The 20,316-nt window shown below is 35.1% G+C and overlaps 1 protein-coding gene across 6 annotated transcripts in view; it reads left to right on the top strand.

Annotated features, from left to right (window-relative positions):
* The window catches only part of ODF2L (outer dense fiber of sperm tails 2 like), a 36,740-nt gene extending 16,627 nt beyond the window's left edge, over nt 1–20,113 (top strand). For 3 of the 6 annotated variants that reach the window (XM_042997738.1, XM_042997732.1, XM_042997733.1), the window contains 9 exons: nt 1,276–1,385; nt 2,563–2,698; nt 7,537–7,647; nt 9,690–9,794; nt 12,075–12,233; nt 13,670–13,755; nt 13,838–14,000; nt 16,784–16,909; nt 19,395–20,113. In XM_042997738.1, coding sequence (XP_042853672.1) covers nt 1,276–1,385; nt 2,563–2,698; nt 7,537–7,647; nt 9,690–9,794; nt 12,075–12,233; nt 13,670–13,755; nt 13,838–14,000; nt 16,784–16,909; nt 19,395–19,523 — 1,125 coding nt within the window. In that variant the 3' untranslated portion in view covers nt 19,524–20,113. The remainder of the gene's footprint in view (nt 1–1,275; nt 1,386–2,562; nt 2,699–7,536; nt 7,648–9,689; nt 9,795–12,074; nt 12,234–13,669; nt 13,756–13,837; nt 14,001–16,783; nt 16,910–19,394) is intronic. The other 3 variants (XM_042997734.1, XM_042997737.1, XM_042997736.1) reach the window with 3 other exon arrangements.
* Nucleotides 20,114–20,316: the final 203 nt, after the last annotated feature.

Here is a 20,316-nt window from a genome sequence, read left to right as displayed (position 1 = left end):
TGCATAGAGATTTGTTGTTTGCTGTTATCTCTGGCTGTAATGTTCTTCTCGGGTTCACAATAGCTGGTTCTTTTTTTAATCATTCAGTTATCTTTGTAATTGACATCTCTTCAGAGGGGCCTTCCTTGACCACTCTGTTTAAAGTAGTCCCCCAACTATCGTATCATGTCTTAAATTTTCTTCATAGCATTTATTTTACGGATACAATTTCTAAGAATCTTTATGTTATAGTATATTATCCAACTTACACTTCACACACACACACACACACACACACACACACACACACAGTCCAACTTAAACTTCATAGTGCAACCTAAAATTCTTTTTACACAAAATATGAAAGCAGAATACTAGGCTTTATTCAGTGTATCAACAATATTACTATAAAAAAAGTGTAAGCCAAAAAAGTAGTTGAATGATGGAAGTAAAGAAAAAAAGCCCCCAATAAATATCAGTGGCTATCATTGTTTCTTCTGGATCTTCTGATTAATAATTATTGGCGCTGTTGTCTTCCTAGTGAGTTTGTTGTTCTATAGAATGTGGGCAGGGGGCACAAAGACTGTAGCTCACTAGGTGGGTTTGTAAAGGGTAGATTCATTTGACAGCTATTTATTGAGAGTCTTCTTTATGGCAGGCACTATTCAAGGCCCTAGCAATGAATGAAACAGACAAAAATCTATGTCTGGGAGCTCACATTCAAAATGGATAAAGCCATCACTATAATTTTCATCTCTTTGCTAACAGTAACAGTATCTGAAGGCCAATGGGAGTGACCTCTACCAAACAGCTTGACATCATCATAGCAATGAGAAATAAGGCATTTATTTATCCATAATAAGCATTACTAAATGCTGTGGAATTGTGGAATTGCAGAGAGTTTCTGTATTTACCATTGAGGACTTCTTTCTCCTCTGATGCTTATGTGGTTGTCAACATCTTCTATACATAGAATGCAAAATGAAAGTTCAGGAAGTAGGAAGGAAATTATCCTCATTAATTATGAAACATTGTTTGAAAATAGTTATATTAACATCCTTAAAATGTGTTAGAACTACCACTGTGCGCATATAAAGCAATACTAATTAAAGATACTATCAACGTTTACTTTAAAAGCTTCCTATGTTCGGAGTTGTACTCTAAAATTTTCTGTATCAAGAGTTCCATCCTTTATAAGATGAGCATTTCCTTGTTTATGTTTATTTGTGTTTAAGGCTCTGCACAAAACCAAAGTGTTATTTAATTACAAGATGAGTACTTGATGTATTTTTTTAGGAAGCCAAGCTGTCCGAAACAATTTCAGCTTCCAATGCCTGGAAAAGTCATTATGAGAAAATTGTAATAGAAAAAACTGAATTGGAAGTTCAGATTGAAACAATGAAAAAGTAAGAAAAAAGTTTAGAAACTCTTTAGTGTTTAATAAGTGTTTTTAGTTCTTTCCTCTTTTAAGTGGTTTGCATTTTGGTTCTTCTGGGTTACATGTGGTAAAGGTTGTCCGTATGATTTGATATTCTTGCTATTTATAATTCTGTAAACTTTTCTTATTCTATTACAAAAATGCAATAAAATGATTACCTTTTAAAAAGTGCATTGGCTAGAGGGCCTGGGTGGCTCAGTCGGTTAAATGTCTGACACTTGATTTTGGCTCAGGTCATGATCTCATGGTTTGGGAGTTTGAGCTCCACATCTGGCTCTGTACTGATAGTGCAGAGCCTGCTTAGGATTCTCTGTCTCCTTCTCTCTCTGCCCCTTTTCCGCTTGTGCACGCTCTCTCTCTGTCTCTCAAAAATAAATAAAATAAACATTAAAAAAAATGCACTGGTGTTCACATTTTGAACTTTGTAGGTTAATATTTAGTATCTGAGTATGTGTCATCTATTATTTGCAGTAAATGTGAACACTGCTTTGTCTTAAAATGGAAGTAATATTTCTCTACTGAGCAAGAATGTATAAAAATATATAACGGAGTTTACAATAAAAACATAATGGTTTCAAAGTCCTAAAAGTTATTGTTCCTTTAAGTGCCTGAATTATGTAACAAAGAAAAATCAGTGATTCAAAATGCATATCTTTTATTCAAATTTATTACTGATTAACAATAATGAACCCTGAATATCTGTTTTTAAATGTTTTATGTTTTGTATGTTCTCTTCAGTTTTATCATTGTAAACTAGCATGTATCATTTGCTTCTAAAGGTGAAGTATTGCCTCACTTGAGCCTTTTATTTAACTTTGTCCCTGAGATTGTGTATATGTATGTGCATGTGTGTGAATGAGAGACAGACAGACTACCTTTGGATGACAGTTTAGACATTTTATTGAATAGTGAAGAGAACGTTGTGTAATTTCTCATTGGCTCCATCGATGGGTAATAATTGCTAATCAGTGTTATTCAGGTAGTAACCTGATAGATAACTGCTTCCTGTTTACCTTGGTCCATGGCTTGTATTAACTTTTGAAACAGTGCACCCTACCAAAATAATTTCATAAGCACACTTAAAAAGCATTATTTAAATGAAAGTTTCTGTGACTTTTATGAAATATATCATTTATCTCACAAAGGCAAATTACTAATCTTTTGGAAGACCTGAAGAAAGTAGAAGACGTTGGTAAAAATTCATGTGAAGAAATTCTTAGAAAACTTCACTCAGTTGAATATGAAAATGAAACTCTGAATCTTGAGAATACAAAATTAAAGGTAATATGTGTTCCTGTGTGTATGTGTATATATTGTCTAATGACAACATAGTAGAAGTAGCTGGAAATAACAGCATGCTTAGGATAGTGCTGTTGTGTCATTTTGTCCTTTATGTTTGTCAGGGTATTAGAGTATCATTATAATATGCAACTTATAAAACTATACATTCATATCATAGATATATATCATAGATATATACATATTCTATATATCTGTACATACACATGTAGACACGTACTTGTGTATAGATTTGTGTTTATAGTTGTATACACAGATATGTGTTAAAGTTGTTTTCAGCAATATTAAATAAGACTTGTGAGGTTGAACAACTGTTTCAACTTTTTAAAAAACTGTTTGTTCTCCAATTTTATCTGTTGAATCATCCAAAATTACATTAACTTTAATGTGTAAGATTTTTTTCTAGGTGTCATGGTTACGATAGGATGTAACCTCAGGCCTGGTTTGTTTGAAACCAGAAAGTATGTTCTTGGCTGCTTCATAACCAGAAAGAATTTTCCAACTTAATCAAATCCAAGGGGTGATTGGTTTGTATGTGTACCAGAGAAAAATGGAGAAGTTTTTTTATACTTTCTGAGAAAAAAATGTTTGAGTTCTCAATTAGAGATACATGTAACCAGATGAGACTTGATTAAAGATGACGGCATCCTTTTCAGTTTTTTAATACAATTTTTGGAGGATAGTAAATAGAACACAGAAAAGAATCTCTTTATGTAAAAGAAGGCCAGAGTTGGCAGCTCAAAGCTGATATGGCATCAGCCTCTTTTTAGCTCTCCCCATTGCCATTCCTAGGTTATGACCCTCATGATCCAAAATGACTGCTGAAGCGCCAGTCATTATAGCCAAGTTTCGAGCAGAAGGATGCAAGGGGAAAAAGATGAATTATTTCCCTCCCTTTTTTTTCATCTCCTGTTTCACTTCCTCTCAGGGAGAATTCCTGTAAGTTCCGTACCACTCTACCTTCTACTTATTCAGGTACATGGCCCCAACTAGGTGCAGGGGAGACTGGGGAATATAGTCTTCTGGTTATCCTGGGCTCTAGCCAAATATGAATACTCATTATTTTCTGCAATTTATTCATGTTTTCCTCTATCTGTTCCTATAGTTTTACTGTATTTCCAGTTTGCAATTATTTTTCCTGGTGATATCTCAGAACTGCCTTAGTTCAGCTCAAATGCTGCTTCCCCCACAGTCTTTTCAATTAGGATGAATATCTCTTTTTTCAGCTCCCATCTTTGTGTGCCCAGAATGCCCAGGGAAGGTGTGACATACACTGAGGTCTCAATGTTTATTGAATGAATGTTTAAAATGTTTTTTCTTGGAAGAGGAAACAATTTTATTTATTATGTTTATTTCCTTAATTTCCTTGATAGTCTTCAGAGAGAAAGGATTAGCATAATCAATATTTCATCCATTATGAATCTAATTTTTAATCACGTGGTAAATGGAATTAATTTTAAATTACCTGGTATAAAAATCATTGGGTTAAAATTTACATCTTACATCCTTTGAATAATTTGCAAACATGTATTTTTAATTGATTATTCTCTGGGTTTTGTTTAAGGAAAGAAGTTTAGGTGTGTTTGGCATATGTTATTTGCAATGCAAAATTGCCTAGATGTATTTTGTTACTTTTAGTGACCAGAATAATTTTAGATTTTAATGTTTCAAATGAAAAAAAAAATTGAGCTGATATTGCTTTCAAGACCCAGTGACCTCTTCTCTTGAAATTGCAAGAGTTTATTTGGATGGTTATAAGTTCTATTTGTTCATTATAAAGAGTTGGAAAAACAGAAACACATAAAGGGAAACATTTAAAAATCTCTTGTGATCTCATAACTGAAACTAAAGTTACTATTTTAGCATATAGTTTTGGGGATTTTGGACCACTTCCAGTGTTTTGCTGCTATAAATAAAAATGTGGACAGTTTCCTTGAGTCTTTTTGCGTATCTGTTTTCTTAGGATACATTTAGGATAGAATTGTAATTATATGGTCAAAAGGAAGGCTCATTTTTAGTGTTGGTGTTACATATTTCCAAATTACCCATCATAATTGGGTCCCTATATTTTTTCCAGTACTAGACAATTTTAAAAGAGATCTCTCCAAATTTGATAGATGATCTCATCTAGTGCTGGGGCTTTAAGTACCAGGTATATCCTGGGGGCTCTCAAATTTATATCTCTAGCCTAGACCTTGCCCCCGAATTCCAGACAAGTATTCTACTGCCTACTTGAAATTTCCACTTGGGTATTTAATAGGTGTGTCAAAGTTAGCATGTTTAAAAAAGACTTCCTGTAGGGGCACCTGGGTGGCTCAGCCCTTACGTGTCAGACTTCCACTCAAGTCATGATCTCACAATTCGTGAGTTTGAGCCCTGCATCGGGCTGTCTGCTTTCAGTGCAGGACCTGCTTCAGATCCTCTCTTTCCCTCTCTCTCTGCCCATCCCCCCCACCCCTCTGGAAAATCAACAACAACAACAACAACAACAAAAATAGAGCTTCTGTATTCCCCCAAATAGCTCATCCTACAGTTGTCCTCATCTCAGGTAACAGCAATCACCCTTCTTTTACCTGATGTCATCCTTGACTCCTTTCTCTCCCATCTGCTTCCCGTCTGTCAGCAGATCTACTACAGATAGATCTAGGATTTGACCATCTCTCCCCAGCACCACTGCTACTGTCCTGGTTTAAGCCACCAGCATGTCTCACAGTTACAGTGACTTCCCAACGCCTCTTTATTTCCACCCTTGCACCTGCACTCAGATTACAGTGCAGCAGTAGAGTCGTTCCCATAAAAATGTAAGTCACACCATGTCACTGCTCCACCCAAACCCTCCAGTGATACCTGGTTAATAAATACCTGCAAAGCATTATTCCACCTGGCTATCCATTACTTCTTGGGCCTCATCTTTCCACTATCCCCTTTGGTTTCTCCCTTCCTGCCACACTGACCTTCTTACAGTTTTTCCCTGACTGGCCAGGGCTTCTCCCACTGTTGCCTTGCTCTATGGGAATTCCCTCCCCTCAAAGACCCACACTTTCAGTGTTTGCTCAAAAGTCCCTTCTGGAGACCTCCCTGGCCCATCCACAGTTCGTGTATGGTGTGTTTTACTTCATGTTCTCGTTTTGCATTCGTCTATCCCTTGTTTTTGTCTTTCTATACATGGGGTATGTGAGCCCCATGAAGGAAGGGATTTTTTGTTTCTTTTCTTCATTAATAGAAGAATATCCAGTGCCCAGAGTATGTTTTAATGACCAGTAAATATATTTTTTCATGTATTTATTGATGATTTACATTTCTGCCTTTATGAATTACCTACTCACTATCCTTTAGGTCTTTTTTCTAATTAACATGTAAGAACTCAGGTATTAATCTTTTGTCATAATTAGTTATTCTCTTTTACATTTTGTTTGCCTCTTAAATTTTTCGAGGGGGCAATGAAGTTCGGGGAGATGCATTTACACATATGTATGTATACATATTTTTTTTCTTTTATGGCTTCTGTTGAGTCTGTCACATTTCTGCATATCTTACAAGTAAAAAGGACTGACTGCTTGAGATCCAGACTATCTTTTCAAGGATGTTTGTATAATGGACATCCTTGGAGATAGCAATGTTTTCCTTACCAAAGGGCAGACATGCTTACTGCCTGTTATGAGAGATCTGGGTTCCCTAAATTCAGGGTTGCGCCTCTCTAGTGCCTCCCCTGAAAGGTGTGAGTGTCATCTGACCCTCACTGTGTTGCCCTGTGGGAGCTGGGGCTTAGGAAGCTACCGCAAATCTGGCATCTGGCTACTGCTATTGCTGCAATGAAGTTTTGTGTCTCTGACCCAGGAGTCTCACATCCTTTGCTAGCATCCATGAAACTGTTCCAGGCTAAGTTGTAAACTTGGAAGGTAAAATCCCAAACCCTTAGAATGCTTGATATCTTTTTTTGATCTATGCTTAGTAGGGGTTTTGCTATCCTAAAATCAAAATTTTAGCTGTATCTTCTGTGAAGAATTTTAAAGCTTTGTTTTAAGTAAGTATACAAATATATTTTGTAAAAATAAATACAAAAAATAATATTGGTTGGAGCTAAATAGTTAATCTATTTTCTTTCTAATAATTAAACAGTTGTTTTATTACCATTATTTAGTGATCCACATTTTTCTCATTGACTTAAAAATTCAACCTTTATCATATACTAAATATAAGTTTGGTGTTTTTTTCTTTGTCTTTTCCATTGACTTTTAAATTCTAAAATTATATATATATATTATATATATATATATATGTATATGTATATTTACATACACATACACACACAGTAAACTTAAAAATTTTAGTTCTTTATACATCCTAATATCTAGTAAGTACTGAGATTCTCTACCTTAGTATTTCTTTCAGAATTGTATTAGTCTTTCCCATTTATTTTTCCATATGAATCTTAAAATTAATTTTGTTATATTCCCCCTCCTCCCAACTGTTGTATTTTTGGTTGAAATTGCACTTAAAGTGTTATTGTTTTGAAAAAACTGGTATGTCACTAGTATTGAGTCTTCCCATCAAAGAACATGGTCTTTCTATTTTCCAAGTCTTTCTTTCTCAGGAAATTTTAAAAGTTTTAAAAATATATGTCTTACATAAGTCTTGTTATAGTTATTCATTATTACTAACTTTTTAAACTTCTTAAATTTAAATGGTAATTTTATGCAATAAAGATAATTATGTTATTAACTTTGTTGATAAATGAGTTATGTTTTTATAACCCTGTAGCACCAGAGTATAAGTGAATTCTAATGATTTATAAAATCTATTTATATATTCCTTGCTAGACTACACTTGCTGCTTTGAAGGATGAGGTTGTTTCTGTTGAAAATGAACTCTTAGAATTACAAGAAGTAGAAAAACAACAGAAAGCCCTTATTGAAGTATATAAAACTCAGGTGACTATTGCATTTGTTTTAATGTTAAATTTTGTAGACAATTTAAAACACTTTATTTTTAATGATCTAAATTAAGGTGGAGCTATTATTTTGTGATAGAATATATGTCCCATCTATTTCTTAACGCCTCGTATATTTTTATAAGTAGATGATTCTGCTGATTCCTGATTCATACATTGACTGTGTATATACTGGGTATTCCTAAAAGTAGATCTAGGGGCACCTGGGTTGCTCATTCAGTTAAGCACCCGACTTTGGCTCAGGTCATGATCTCATAGTTTGTGAGTTTGAGCCCTGTGTTGGGCTCTGTGCTGACAGCTCAAAGCCTGGAGCCTGCTTTGGATTCTGTGTCTCCCTCTCTCTCTCTGCCCCTCCCATGCTCACGCTCTGTCTCTCAAAAATAAATAAACATTAAAAAAAATTAAAAGTCAATCTAAAATTAATTACGTAGGTGTAATGTAAACCTTAGGTACAATCTTGTTACACTTAGTTATATTTATTTGTCATCTTATATATGTAATGGTACTGATGTAGAATAATGACTCCCTTCTAGGGTCATTAAAGCTCAACACTCCCTCTTTCCCAATAAAAAAAGTAAAATTCTGATTTACTCACATGAAAGACCTGGAAAAGAACATATGAAAATATATATGGAATACAGCATGTATTCAGTGGCAATTTATAGAAAACCTTATGTTTTGGAAATGTAGTATTCAAGAAAATATGTATGAGAAGATGGGACTTATGCAGGTCCTTGAACAATGGTAACAGACTAGTCAATAAAGAGCTTGATTTTACTGGATGAGAGAGCATTTTAATTAAAGAATAATGAACTAAAGGTAAAAGCTTAAGCAGGGCATTGTGTAGATAGGTAGGAAGGAAGTACATCTGGATGGTTTAGATGGGAAAATGAAGTTGAGACATCCAGTTAGAATCTTGTAGTCATGGGGCTCCTGGGTGATTCAGTTGGTTGAGTTTCTGACTCTTGGTTTCAGCTCAAATCATGATCGCAGAGTTCATGAGTTCAAGTCCTGCGTTGAGCTGCACGGTGATAGCATGGAGCCTCCTTAGGATTCTCTCCCTCTCCCTCTCTGTCTACCCCTCCCCTGCACTCTCTCTCTCTCTCTCAAAATAAATAAAAATAAACTTAAAGAATATATATTGCAGTCATGTGGAGCTTACCAGACCAGAGGTAAGATGGAGGCCATAGTGGACTGCGGGACACATTATGGAGAATGACATCTGGATCCTCCAGCTGTGTGTTTGGCTTTCATCCCTCAGCAAGAATACTGTGCATGTTCTACGCTCTGGGCTTTGTATGAAGTGCTTAGATTTTCTTTTTTTTTTTTTTTTTTTTTTTTTTTGAGCATTTTTAAATTTTGGAGTGTAAAATAATTGGTGTGGAATTGGTAAAATAATTGGTATAGTTTGGATCAAATGTTCTTTTTTTTAAAAAAAAACAAACGCATTTTATTTTGTTGTAATAAATCTGACTCTTCCCAAATAAATATGCATGTGAACATACATGTCAGCATATTTCAATTACCCCTTAGTCTTCAGATTTTTTTTTAATTATTTTTTTTAGTTCTCCTTAAAGTTCATTGACCTGCAAGTATAGATCTCTCTAATATTCAATCTTAAGGGGAGAGACTAGAAGTATTGATGGGAAAAGACAGATAAGTCATAAAAGGATTGTAGTTTGGAATAGAGCACTGATCTATTCTTATATTAAAGCAGGAATAACATTAGATAAAGATACTGAGGGTATTGATAGGGAAATAATGATTTGCTTTTTATTTTACATTATAGTCTTTTTTTTTAACATTTATTTATTTTTGAGAGACAGATCATGATCAGGGGAGGGCCAGAAAGAGGGAGACAGAAGATCCAAAGTAGGCTCCATGCAATGAACATAAAGCCTGATGCAGGGCTCAAACTCACAAACCTTGAGATCATGACCTGATCCGAAAACAGTCAGACTGAGCCACCCAGGTGCCCTTACATTGTGGTCTTAATAATAAAATATGTTACTCTATTTTCAGATACAAAAGTTGCAAGAAGCAGCTGAAATGGTGAAAAGCAGATGTGAAAATTTGCTACATGAAAATAACCTAATAACAAAAAACAAAAATAAAAAGTTAGAGAAGGTGAGTTTGATGTTTTAAGCAATAAAATAATATTTTATTTATATGTTTTGTACTTTATGAGTACTATACCTATTCTTTCATTGTGGTTGTTTTCTCTAGTTTAGACCTAGGAATTATCTGTCTTAAATCTCTGTAGGAGTTTGTTTTCTAAAGAGATAATGTTTCTTCCAGGCTTGAAATGTTTGTATGAATTTTTTTTTATTTTTTTACTTTTTCCTTAATATTTTGAAAACAGCATAAATGTTTAATTTTTCTGATATAAGAGCAGACTTAACATAGCTCAAAAAAAAAAAAAATGGTTATCACGTAATCCCTGAGCTTCCTCAACCATAAATATGCAAACTTGAATATCTCTCGTTTTTAATCCCACCTTTTTGTTTCTGGTACTAAATCTTTTGTGTCTAAAAAGCAAAGTAAATATTCTCTGCTAAATGCAGAGAATATTTGGAGGAAAAATAATATTAAAAAAACAGCATCATTTCCCGTTGTCACCCCATTGCAACAGAATGAGGGGAAGGCCAGTGTTGGCAAGTTAGGATGTTTTTGCGAATATTTTTAACTTTTTAAGTGAAACCTCATCCCTCTTTGGGTCTTGTCATGTTGTTTTGGTAAGGAAGCAGTGGAAGTCCTAGGACACTGACTCCTAGCTGGAGAGATCATGGGATGTTACCAGTCACTTCCAACTGAGTATAATAAGGTGACTATCTCTGGATTGCCCCCACATTTGGGATCGAGATGTCTGAGTGAGGCATGAGTGTGAAGAAGAGGTCAGCCAGAGTGGGCATTCTGCTGGTTAAACAGAGATAAAGATAGCCCACCTAACATGCAACGGACTACTTTCTTGCGATTACTTTTCACCTATTTTTAGAAGCATGTCTAGCATTTCATGTGTTCTGGTCTCTTTTTCTCATGAGACATACCACTGCAAAGGTCTCTTTTGCTAAGCAGCACTGTAAATAAAAAGCCTATTAAAAAAACCTGTTCAAAAGGCTGATGGGGCAGAAGCCTGTAATTTTCAGATACCACGAGGTCACAATGTCTTCTAACTGGTATTAAACCAGAAGTCTTTTTTTTTTTTTTAAGAAATTTCCATTCATTTTTTTTTTTAAGTTTATTTACTTTTGAGAGAGAGAGGGAACACAAGGAGGGGAGGGACAGAGAGACAGAGCGAGAATCCCAAGCAGGATGTGCACTGTCAGCACAGAGCCTGACATGGGGCTTGAACCCATGAAATGTGAGATCATGACCTGAGCCAAAATCAAGAGTCAGACACTAACTGCCTGAGCCACCCAGGTGCCCCTAGAAAAGTCATTTTTTAAGATGAGATTTTTCCTTTTCCACTGTTGACTCTCATGGTTTTCTCATGGGCTCTTAGATGTTTGGGGACCCAGAGGTACACTTTGTTCTTGCTTGACCTTTTGTGATCAAGAGTGCCAGGTGATGCACGGTAGCTCTAGGTGTTCCCTGTCTCAGGGACAGAGTCTGGCTCTTGTTTTTTCCTTCCTATAAACATCCTAAATGCCATATGTCTTGTTATTTTTTCTTAATTAGCCATGTAAGCATTTCTTAGGTTTGCTTCTTGTCACATTTCCACAAAAATGCCACAGTGAGGTACCGCACTAGCCAAAGGGATGAATGTAGATAAAATTAGGGAGACTTGCTCATAGTAACACTAAGGATGAAGTTACAGTCTACTGAGTACTGATGACATTAGCTAACTAGAAATAATATATAGTAAACCCCACCAACCTGAACGAAGATAAGTGCAGCAAGGCTGTTCTGACTAAAAGATCTGAGTTACAAGACTGAATGACAGAGAGTGACGATTACTTTAGACTGATGGCTGGGTAGTAGAAAACTACCACACTAGCTTTACTAGTAATAACTATGCCTGAGTATAAATTACAGGATTCAGGAAGTTTGCTTTCCTCAGTACGTTAAACATTCTCCCTGCAGGCTAATATTATATGCATTTACTCAACAAACTTATTTTCAACTACTTTTTAAATTTTAATCCCAGTATAATTAACATACAGTGTTATATTAGTTACTCAACAGACTTTTTGCAAACTAAATTGCAGCCCGCTTTTGAGTTATATGTTCTTAGTTGGCAGAGTCCAAGTTCATGTTTATTCGTATTTATTTGGTTGAATCATTTTGTTTATAACCATTATACCTAAAATACTCATTGTATTACGAGCATATGTAGTATGTAAGGTAGTAAAGACATTAATGCTGAATGTGTGACCTTGCACTTATTTCCCTAATGCTCCAACTCAGATGAGAGGCCAGACGGAGTCTCATCTGAAGGAGTTAGAGCACGTCCGCGATTCGGTGACGGCGGCGGAACGGAGGCTTCACGAGTGTCAGGAGAGTGTGCAGCACTACAGGGAGAGATGTGCGGACAAGGTGCACACCGTTAGGGAGCTTCAGGGCCAGGTGTTCGGCTGTCATTTTGCTGTCTTCTAGATACGTTAAAGTAATACTCTGGAGTGATTTCACCAGTTGAGGGCACTCATGTCAGGGGTTGATGTGTTTTGCTTTTTTGTTTTTTTTAACTCCCATTTAAGTCAATTTATCAGTTTATTGCAGATGCTGTAATATTTTGCAACCTATTCTTATAGTATTTTATCGTGGAAAATTGGTAACTAAAATAGCTCATTTTATTTGTATAAATCTGTATTTAGACATTTGAGAACACAGTAATAGCATGAGAAGAGCAATACTATGTTTACATATACCTTTTTGATATCATGATAAGCTAAATTATTATAATTTACTATACAAAAATTAGAATTTATTTTCATTAGAATTGTGCATCAAATTCATTTGGATTATTCTCAATTATTTTTATTTTTTTTACTCCCATCAGAACAGGGATCATTGATGCCCTGTTAGTCACCACATAGCCATCTCCCTTTTTTTTTTTTTTAATTAATTTATTTTGAGAGACAGCATACTCATGAGCAGGGCAGGGGAAGAGAGAGAGGGAGAGAGAGAATCCACATACCATCTTCTAATTCAATACCTAGTACAGAGTAAGCTCTTACAAATATTTTTTTAATTAATTACTCTTTCAAAGAAGTATATGCAAGGAGGGAGCAAGTCTTTTTGTTTATTTGCAAAAACAACTCCCTGTCTATCTTCCAAATGTAACCGGGATTTTAATTTTGAAATGCATCCTGTTTTTGAAAAAAACATGCAAATAAAACTTTGCTAAATTTAAATTCCTGAAAAGAGATTTTTGTAGGAGAATGCCAAATCTACATAGATAACCCAAATTATAAATTAAATTATGAGAAAAAAATTATTTTCAAGGCTTCTTAAAATAAGTATAGCTTTTGAAGCAATGGGAAGAGTATTTGGTTTTGGCATGAACAAGTTGTCTTTGGTTGATTTGTTCATTTTATTTTGCTTCTCACAAATACAGTTTTCACTCATAGTTAACTTCATAGATGTTCAATTATCATTCACTATCTTGAGATGAAGCAGGAAACTGTAAGAGTAACTCTAAATATGCAACAATAGGAGATTAATGATTTTTAGTCTTCAAATTTACTTAATAAAATAAACACCCTTTTTCAACAAAGCATTGTTCAGAATGTTTTAATTGCCATCTTTCAGAAAAAACCTTCTAGTAGATGATTTCCTATGAGACAGCAGTTTTTTTTAAAAAAAAAAAACTTAATCAGGAATTTAAGAACTTATGTTTTAAAAATGTAATTATTTCTTTGAGTCTCTCTGTGTAGGAGTAATAATAATATTTAGGCCTTCTTGTTTCTTTAATGATTATTCTAACACTAAAGTACATAGATTTCTTTGGAAGTTGCTTATAAAGAAAATAACCAAGAAAACTTTTTCCCCCCTTCTTTTAGGTTGATGGAAATCATAATCTTCTAAAAAAGCTTTCTTTGGAAGAGGAAAATTATCTTATTCAGTTGAAGTGTGAAAACCTTAAACAGTAAGTATTAAATTGACTTAAAATTGGTGTTACATTTTTCTCTATACACTATAATTTTAAAATATATGTTTTCTGCAAAAAGAAAATTAGAACAGATGGATGCAGAAAATAAAGAGCTTGAAAAGAAACTGGCAAACCAAGAAGAATGTCTTAAGCACAGCAATCTTAAGTTTGAAGAGAAATCTGCAGAACATACAGCATTGGCCAGACAGCTGGAAGCTGCTTTAGAAGAAGGAAGACAAAAGGTACAGATGGCCTTTATTTAGAAACTTTTTAATTAGTTTACCGAAGAGTCGTCTTTTTAAACAGACAATATCTCATCTTACCAAACCTACAGTTATTGTTTTTATCCTGATGACAGGGTGAAGAGAGCAATTACATTTTTGTTTTTTACCTACTTTTCCCTTTTGGAGCTAAACAGCTGTATTACTGGTACAGAATTACTTCACTAGGTGAATGATGATGTGGCAGGGTAGAGGGCAGAGATGGAAAACATGGAAAGACTTCCCCCCTCCTTTTTGTTTTTGTTTTGTTTTGTTTTTTTGAATAAAAAGCAGTTGTGCAAATTATCGAACATTTTGGTTAGGATCTGGTGAGGTGTAAAGCTCCAGTCCCTTTTCTTTTCGCCTAATATTATTGCATAAATACATACAAGAATTAAAGAAAAATTGAATTCCAGTTAAATCCATTTGTTTTGCATTTAATAAATATCTTACTGTGTGTTGGGCACTCTGCTAGTATTCGAGATGCAAAGATGAATAAGACCTTGTTCGTTCCCAAGCTCATCGGCAGTTTCCCTGGTGTAATCAGAAACCCACATGTGGAGGGCAGAGAGAGACCGTAGAAAGAGATGCACCATTCCTGGTTGGAAAATGGCAGGTTTAGTAAGCAAGGGAACATGAGAGTTGTCTTGGACAGCCACAAGATGAGTAGATTTCCACAGCCACCTGACAGACTCTTAAGTTTATAAAGAAGCCGTTTAACTAGGTTCAGTCATGTACCCAGACCAGAAAATCTCAACGTCACATTTCATTCTCAAGGCTCTTTACCTGGAGCAGCTACTGGGAGCAGGGAAGGAAAGCAAAACACATACCTCAAGGACAGGGGAGAAGGTGGGGAACCTCCAATTGCCCAGGTCCAGCTCATGGGTTACCTGGAGGTCATGTCTTTTTTACCATCTCCAACAGACCTCGCCCCAGCTCTCAGGACACTCATAGTCCAATAGGGAGATAATAGGCAAGCAGACAAACGTCATCCAGCATGTAGGTGCTACAACAGAGGGAGGGTGCAAGGTACACCAGAGGATGTCGTTAGTTTAACTGGGGGCGTTGGGAAATGATTCAGGAGGGTCTTAAGGAAAAAATACATTTATCAAATGATTTGAAAATGTAATCTTGAAAGGGCATAAAGTGGTCTTTGGATTCCAACAGGCACTAGGTTTGAATTCTGGCTCTGACTGGGTTTGAATTCAGGGTGACATTACACCCTGACCCAGAGTGAGTCACTTCTCTAAACTTTTAGTTTCCTAATTAGTAAAATGGGGATGATGTGTTTCCTCATCAGATTAAATGGTGCTAAAAAGAGATCCTCTTTACCATGATGACTCTCAAATGTGTATCTCTTCCCCAGGTTTCTCTCTCCCCTGAAATCTAGACTCAGATTTTCTGCTACTTACTTGACATCTCTACTTAACATCTCAACCTTAACATGTCCACTACCAAATTCTGAATCTTTCCCTCTAAACTCTTTTCCACCCATGTCTTTCACGAACTTGTGAATGGCAATTCCACATAAGTTAGATAAAATCTGATGTCCTTGAAGTGTGGCTCATACATTGCAAGTGTCATCTATCTATCTATCTAGATTTGTTTTAATTGTGGGAAACCAATTTAAATTGACTTTGAAAGGCACAACATTGAATAAAAACTAGGTAGCAAAATGTATTGCCAACGGTAGGAATGTAATCCAGATTTCTCAGCCCCATCAACCTTTGAGAGGAAAATAAATGCCTTTATCCTGGGTTCAGCCTAGGTAGACTTCAGAAATGGTAGGTGTTGTCAGATTCCTTCTCAGAAGCGTTGAGAGTTCCCCAGAGATGTGTCTACGTTCTCCTTTCTCTCCTGCTGCACTGGAACATGGGGCTGTCTCTAGTTCCTGCCAGGTGAGGGTGCCAGCACTGCCCTGTCACCGTTGTCCACAACTGAGGACATTGTCAAGGGCTCTTTCTCCTACAGCTTTACATCCTGTGAGCATCCCTCACTCACAATCACCTTTGGAATTTGTGCAGAAGAAATTTTTGTAAATTACTTTACAATAACTTAGAACTAAATTTACAGTAGGAATATAGTTAGAGGACAGTCCTTCCCACTAGCTCCTTACTCCTGAACTAGCCCTGCCTCCACTCTTACTCTTCTGGCTCCAACTCAGAATTCTTGCAGAAAGGCTCCCACATATCTGAATCATTGGATGAACATAGCCCAGCTAGACTTTCTGCTAAAATAAACCATCGTAGAAATAGAAAACTCAAATTCAGACCACTTTGTAAGTGAATGAATGAAAAACAGTTTCTTGTGTGTGAGTGACGTGTATACATCTCCTGCTCTGTCCCAATCTCATCCATCCAATCTGTGAGCAGCACTGGATGAGAACCTTCTATGCTCTGTCAGCACTCTAGACCCCACGGTGAATATCCATACAGTAGGATGGCAACTGGCAAGTTGGCCTCAGTAGGTTAAAAAAATACAGTATTGGGAAAAACACCTACCCAAGTCACAGAGGAGTGCAAATGTGTGTACTTCTTCCATCTCAAGCTAATTTTGCAGATATTTTTAACTGCAAAGAGAAATAAGCATACTTATGCTATATGTATTTTTTCAAGATAGAACATCTTTAGACATTTTCTAATTAAGCTAGTATACAGTTAATATCTGTTCAGAAAAAAGAGGTATAGTATAACTATGTCAAGTCTTTAAGTCATACTTTAAAGAAAGCATATTTAGTTATTTTACTCTCTTAATGAAAATTATAGGTTTCTGAAGAAATAGAGAAAATGTCATCTAGAGAGAGGGCTTTACAGATTAAAATATTAGATCTGGAAACTGAGCTTAGAAAGAAAAATGAAGAACAAAGTCAACTTGTTTGCAAAATGAACAGTGTAAGTATTTGTAGGGCTTAATATATTTTCATAAGAAGTAAATTAGCATTTAACATTCTTACTGTATAGTTTAAAGTATGAAGTGAGGGGATTGCTTTATTGGTAATATTAAAAATAACAAATTATATAAATCATAAAAATTTAAGATGTCATGATTATGCCAAAGAATTATTATACTGCATCCTTGGTAGCTTCTATTACATTTCCCCAAGTCTCATCAGGCCCTTTCCTGAATATTACTTTTGCATGACGACTGTTTAATGAAAGTTACAGATATAATCTACTTAGGAATTTCTGGTATGAATTTTTCACTTTTTTAAGATACACAATTTAAACTATTATGAGTTAGATTTTGATATCTGTCTTGAGTAATGAATATTATATTTTAGAAGGTGATGAGTTTGTGTTAAGTAAATATTCATATTGTTATATCTGCATATGAGACGGGTGCTTTGAGCCACTCAGCCATGAAATGAGAATACCAAATTGGCCGTGTTTAATTAATCTTCTAATGTCTTTTCCTAAATATTCATGAAAGTAGTCAATTGGCATAAGGCACTATGAGAGCTAGCACTAGTCGTGACTAAATTACTTGAAAACTATCTACTTGGTGACATAGAAAATGATGATACTTTATCTTTTCTGGGAGCCGGAGACACCACGAAAACTATTTTTGTATTCCCAAGTGTCTAAAAGTTGAAAACGTGAAAGATTCAAAAGTTAAATGATTTTTGGCATGCAATTTTGGTTTCATTTTATCACCATCAAAAGTGCCATGGCAATTTAATCAGAACAAACGTTTCTCAGTTTTAATGTAGCATGGGCCTTCCCTTTATTCTAAATCTCTTTTATTTATAGATTGATTTTTTTTAATGTTTTTCCCACCATCAGAATTTTTGATACTATAAAATATGTGTAATTAAAGTTCTAAAAAAAATAGTAAGATAAGTTGGGTTTCTCTATAATTTCCCAGTACTTGGTTAAAGCTTCCAAAAGAAAGTTTAAGATCTGAGGTTCTGTTAAATCTGATAATTTTTACAGGATAAAAATCTAGAATTCTAAACATTGGTTTAGACATTACTGAAAAACGAGTCTATGTATTTTGTCCTTTCAGGGGACAGTTCTGTGGGCAAGTCAGTATTTATTTTATATACATATCTTAGCTCCAGTTGAATTGGAAGCACCCTGAGAGCCTGTCCCATAGTTGATTATATCCTGGTGTCTTCCACAGCACCCCGCCCAGGGTAGCAGGCTTCTTCAGATTTCCTGCCCAAGTGCTTCACCTGGGGCAGAGTGGATATGCAGACCCAGGCATGGCCCCACCCCCTTAACCCAGGCCATCCTTCCTGAAGCCTGAATGTCTCTGGAGTCTAATGCATTATCCTATAATCCACAAACATTTCACATTCTACCCTACAATATAAGTGTGTTCATGTTAATATTTTTCCCTCCAAACTGTTGGGTAAAACTGATGTTCCGCAAAGATTCACTATATTCATTCTATGATTCTGTGTAGCCCATCCTCACACATTGTTTCATCCCATGCCACTCTCCTCTCCCAAGGGGCATTACTCAGTTTCAGAAGGTGTCAGGTATCATTGAATACCTGATAGGAAGGAATGCAAAGATTTCTTTCTCTTTTGAAGGTGTGTACATTTTAGTTGGAAGCTAGATGGTATCTGCAACTTATCTATCTGAAGTATTTTCAGTGAACAGATCGATTTGGGAATTTGTGTGCAGCTGAATATTTTTAAAAATATATTGGGCTTTGAGGGGCGCCTGGGTGGCTTAGTCGGTTAAGCGTCCGACTTCAGCTCAGGTCATGATCTCGCGGTTTGTGAGTTCAAGCCCCGCGTCGGGCTCTGTGCTAACAGCTCAGAGCCTGGAGCCTGTTTCAGATTCTGTGCCTCCTGCTCTCTCTCTGACCCTCCCCTGTTCATGCTCTGTCTCTCTCTGTCTCAAAAAAAAAATAAACGTTAAAAAAAAAAATATATATATATATATATATATTGGGCTTTGAATTTTTTCCTCAAATAAAGAACACCTATAATATTTAGAATTCTTTTTATTTTTAAAGATTTCTAAAAATGTTCATATCATAAAAACTGGAATTTTTAAGGCAGCAGAAGTCTTATGGTATAAAATAGAAATTTTTAGGCAGAGAAAATGGCAAAAACTAGTATTAAAATAGGTCATGTTAAAGGTAGTGAAAATTAATTATGATAGTTTCAATAAAATAGTATCACAGTAAAGATCAACCATGTATGTACTTTAGTCATGCTGAATTTTAAAGAAAAGTGAGCTCTAAAATAAGTAAATAATGAACATATCAGATGTTAGAATTCTCTCTTCAAAATTAAAATTGTGTATTTAATTACTGTATATATAAATTTTACATTGTGACTCTCCTTTGATATGAATGTCATTAATTGATCCTTTGATATGAATGCCATAATTGATTATGTTTGTTTCTTTTTTTATTTAGAAAGCACAACACCAGGAAGTATGTTTGAAAGAAATACAACATAGTCTTGAAAAGTCGGAGAATCAAAATGAGAGTATTAAGAATTATTTACAGTTTCTTAAAACTTCTTATGTAACAATGTTTGGATAAATTGTTGGATTTATTTTCTATAAGTGATAGGATTTTACTTTAAGTCTAAAACATGATTGGGTAATAAATAAACTTTAATTTACGGGTGGGAGTAGTAGAGTTTTTATGTACATTTTTAAAATATAATTTATTATCCAATTGCAACTTTAAGATATAGATGTCAGTATTCCTTTTTGCCAGATAATTTCCACTTAGCTCTAGTTTAATTTAATACTTATTTAAATGATACTGGTTTTTAGAATGTTTTTCATGTACACAAAAGAAACCAGAATCTTGTTTATAGCCACCATTTAAGTGAATTTGTAATAAAGCTAGGCCAATTATGAGCCAAATACATGATTTTGAATAACCCATATAATTTGTTTTACATTGTGGCGCTATATGTATATATATATATATATAAAATCAAGGAAAATATTCTGGATATTAATTTTTAATAATGGTATAAGTACATACTTTCTAAAGATTCCAAATGTCTCAATGTACTTAATACCGTTTCAAGTATGATGCGATGCTAATTTCTGTGAGGCTTTTAATATAGAATTTTAAATTATAGCTATTAAATGCCAACTGATGGTGACAGATGAAAACATGTTGTCCCGCACTGTTTCTTTATAAAGAATGGGCATTTGGGCTCTCCTGTGAATTCAGTCTCTTTTGTGTTTAATTTTTTATTAGTGATTGTCTGGTGTTATCAGTGTAAACATTCTAAAGCCCCCTGAGTTTACTAAAAGATTACAGGAGAACAACTTGTCCCACCCCTTCCTATAGACAGCTCCCTTGGGATGATCAA

This window comes from Panthera tigris, chromosome C1, assembly GCF_018350195.1.
Source record: "Panthera tigris isolate Pti1 chromosome C1, P.tigris_Pti1_mat1.1, whole genome shotgun sequence".
In the NCBI taxonomy this organism is placed as follows: Eukaryota; Metazoa; Chordata; class Mammalia; order Carnivora; family Felidae; genus Panthera; species Panthera tigris.
The sequence above is the reverse complement of the archived record's forward strand: the minus strand, read 5'-3'. Positions and strand labels throughout refer to the sequence as shown.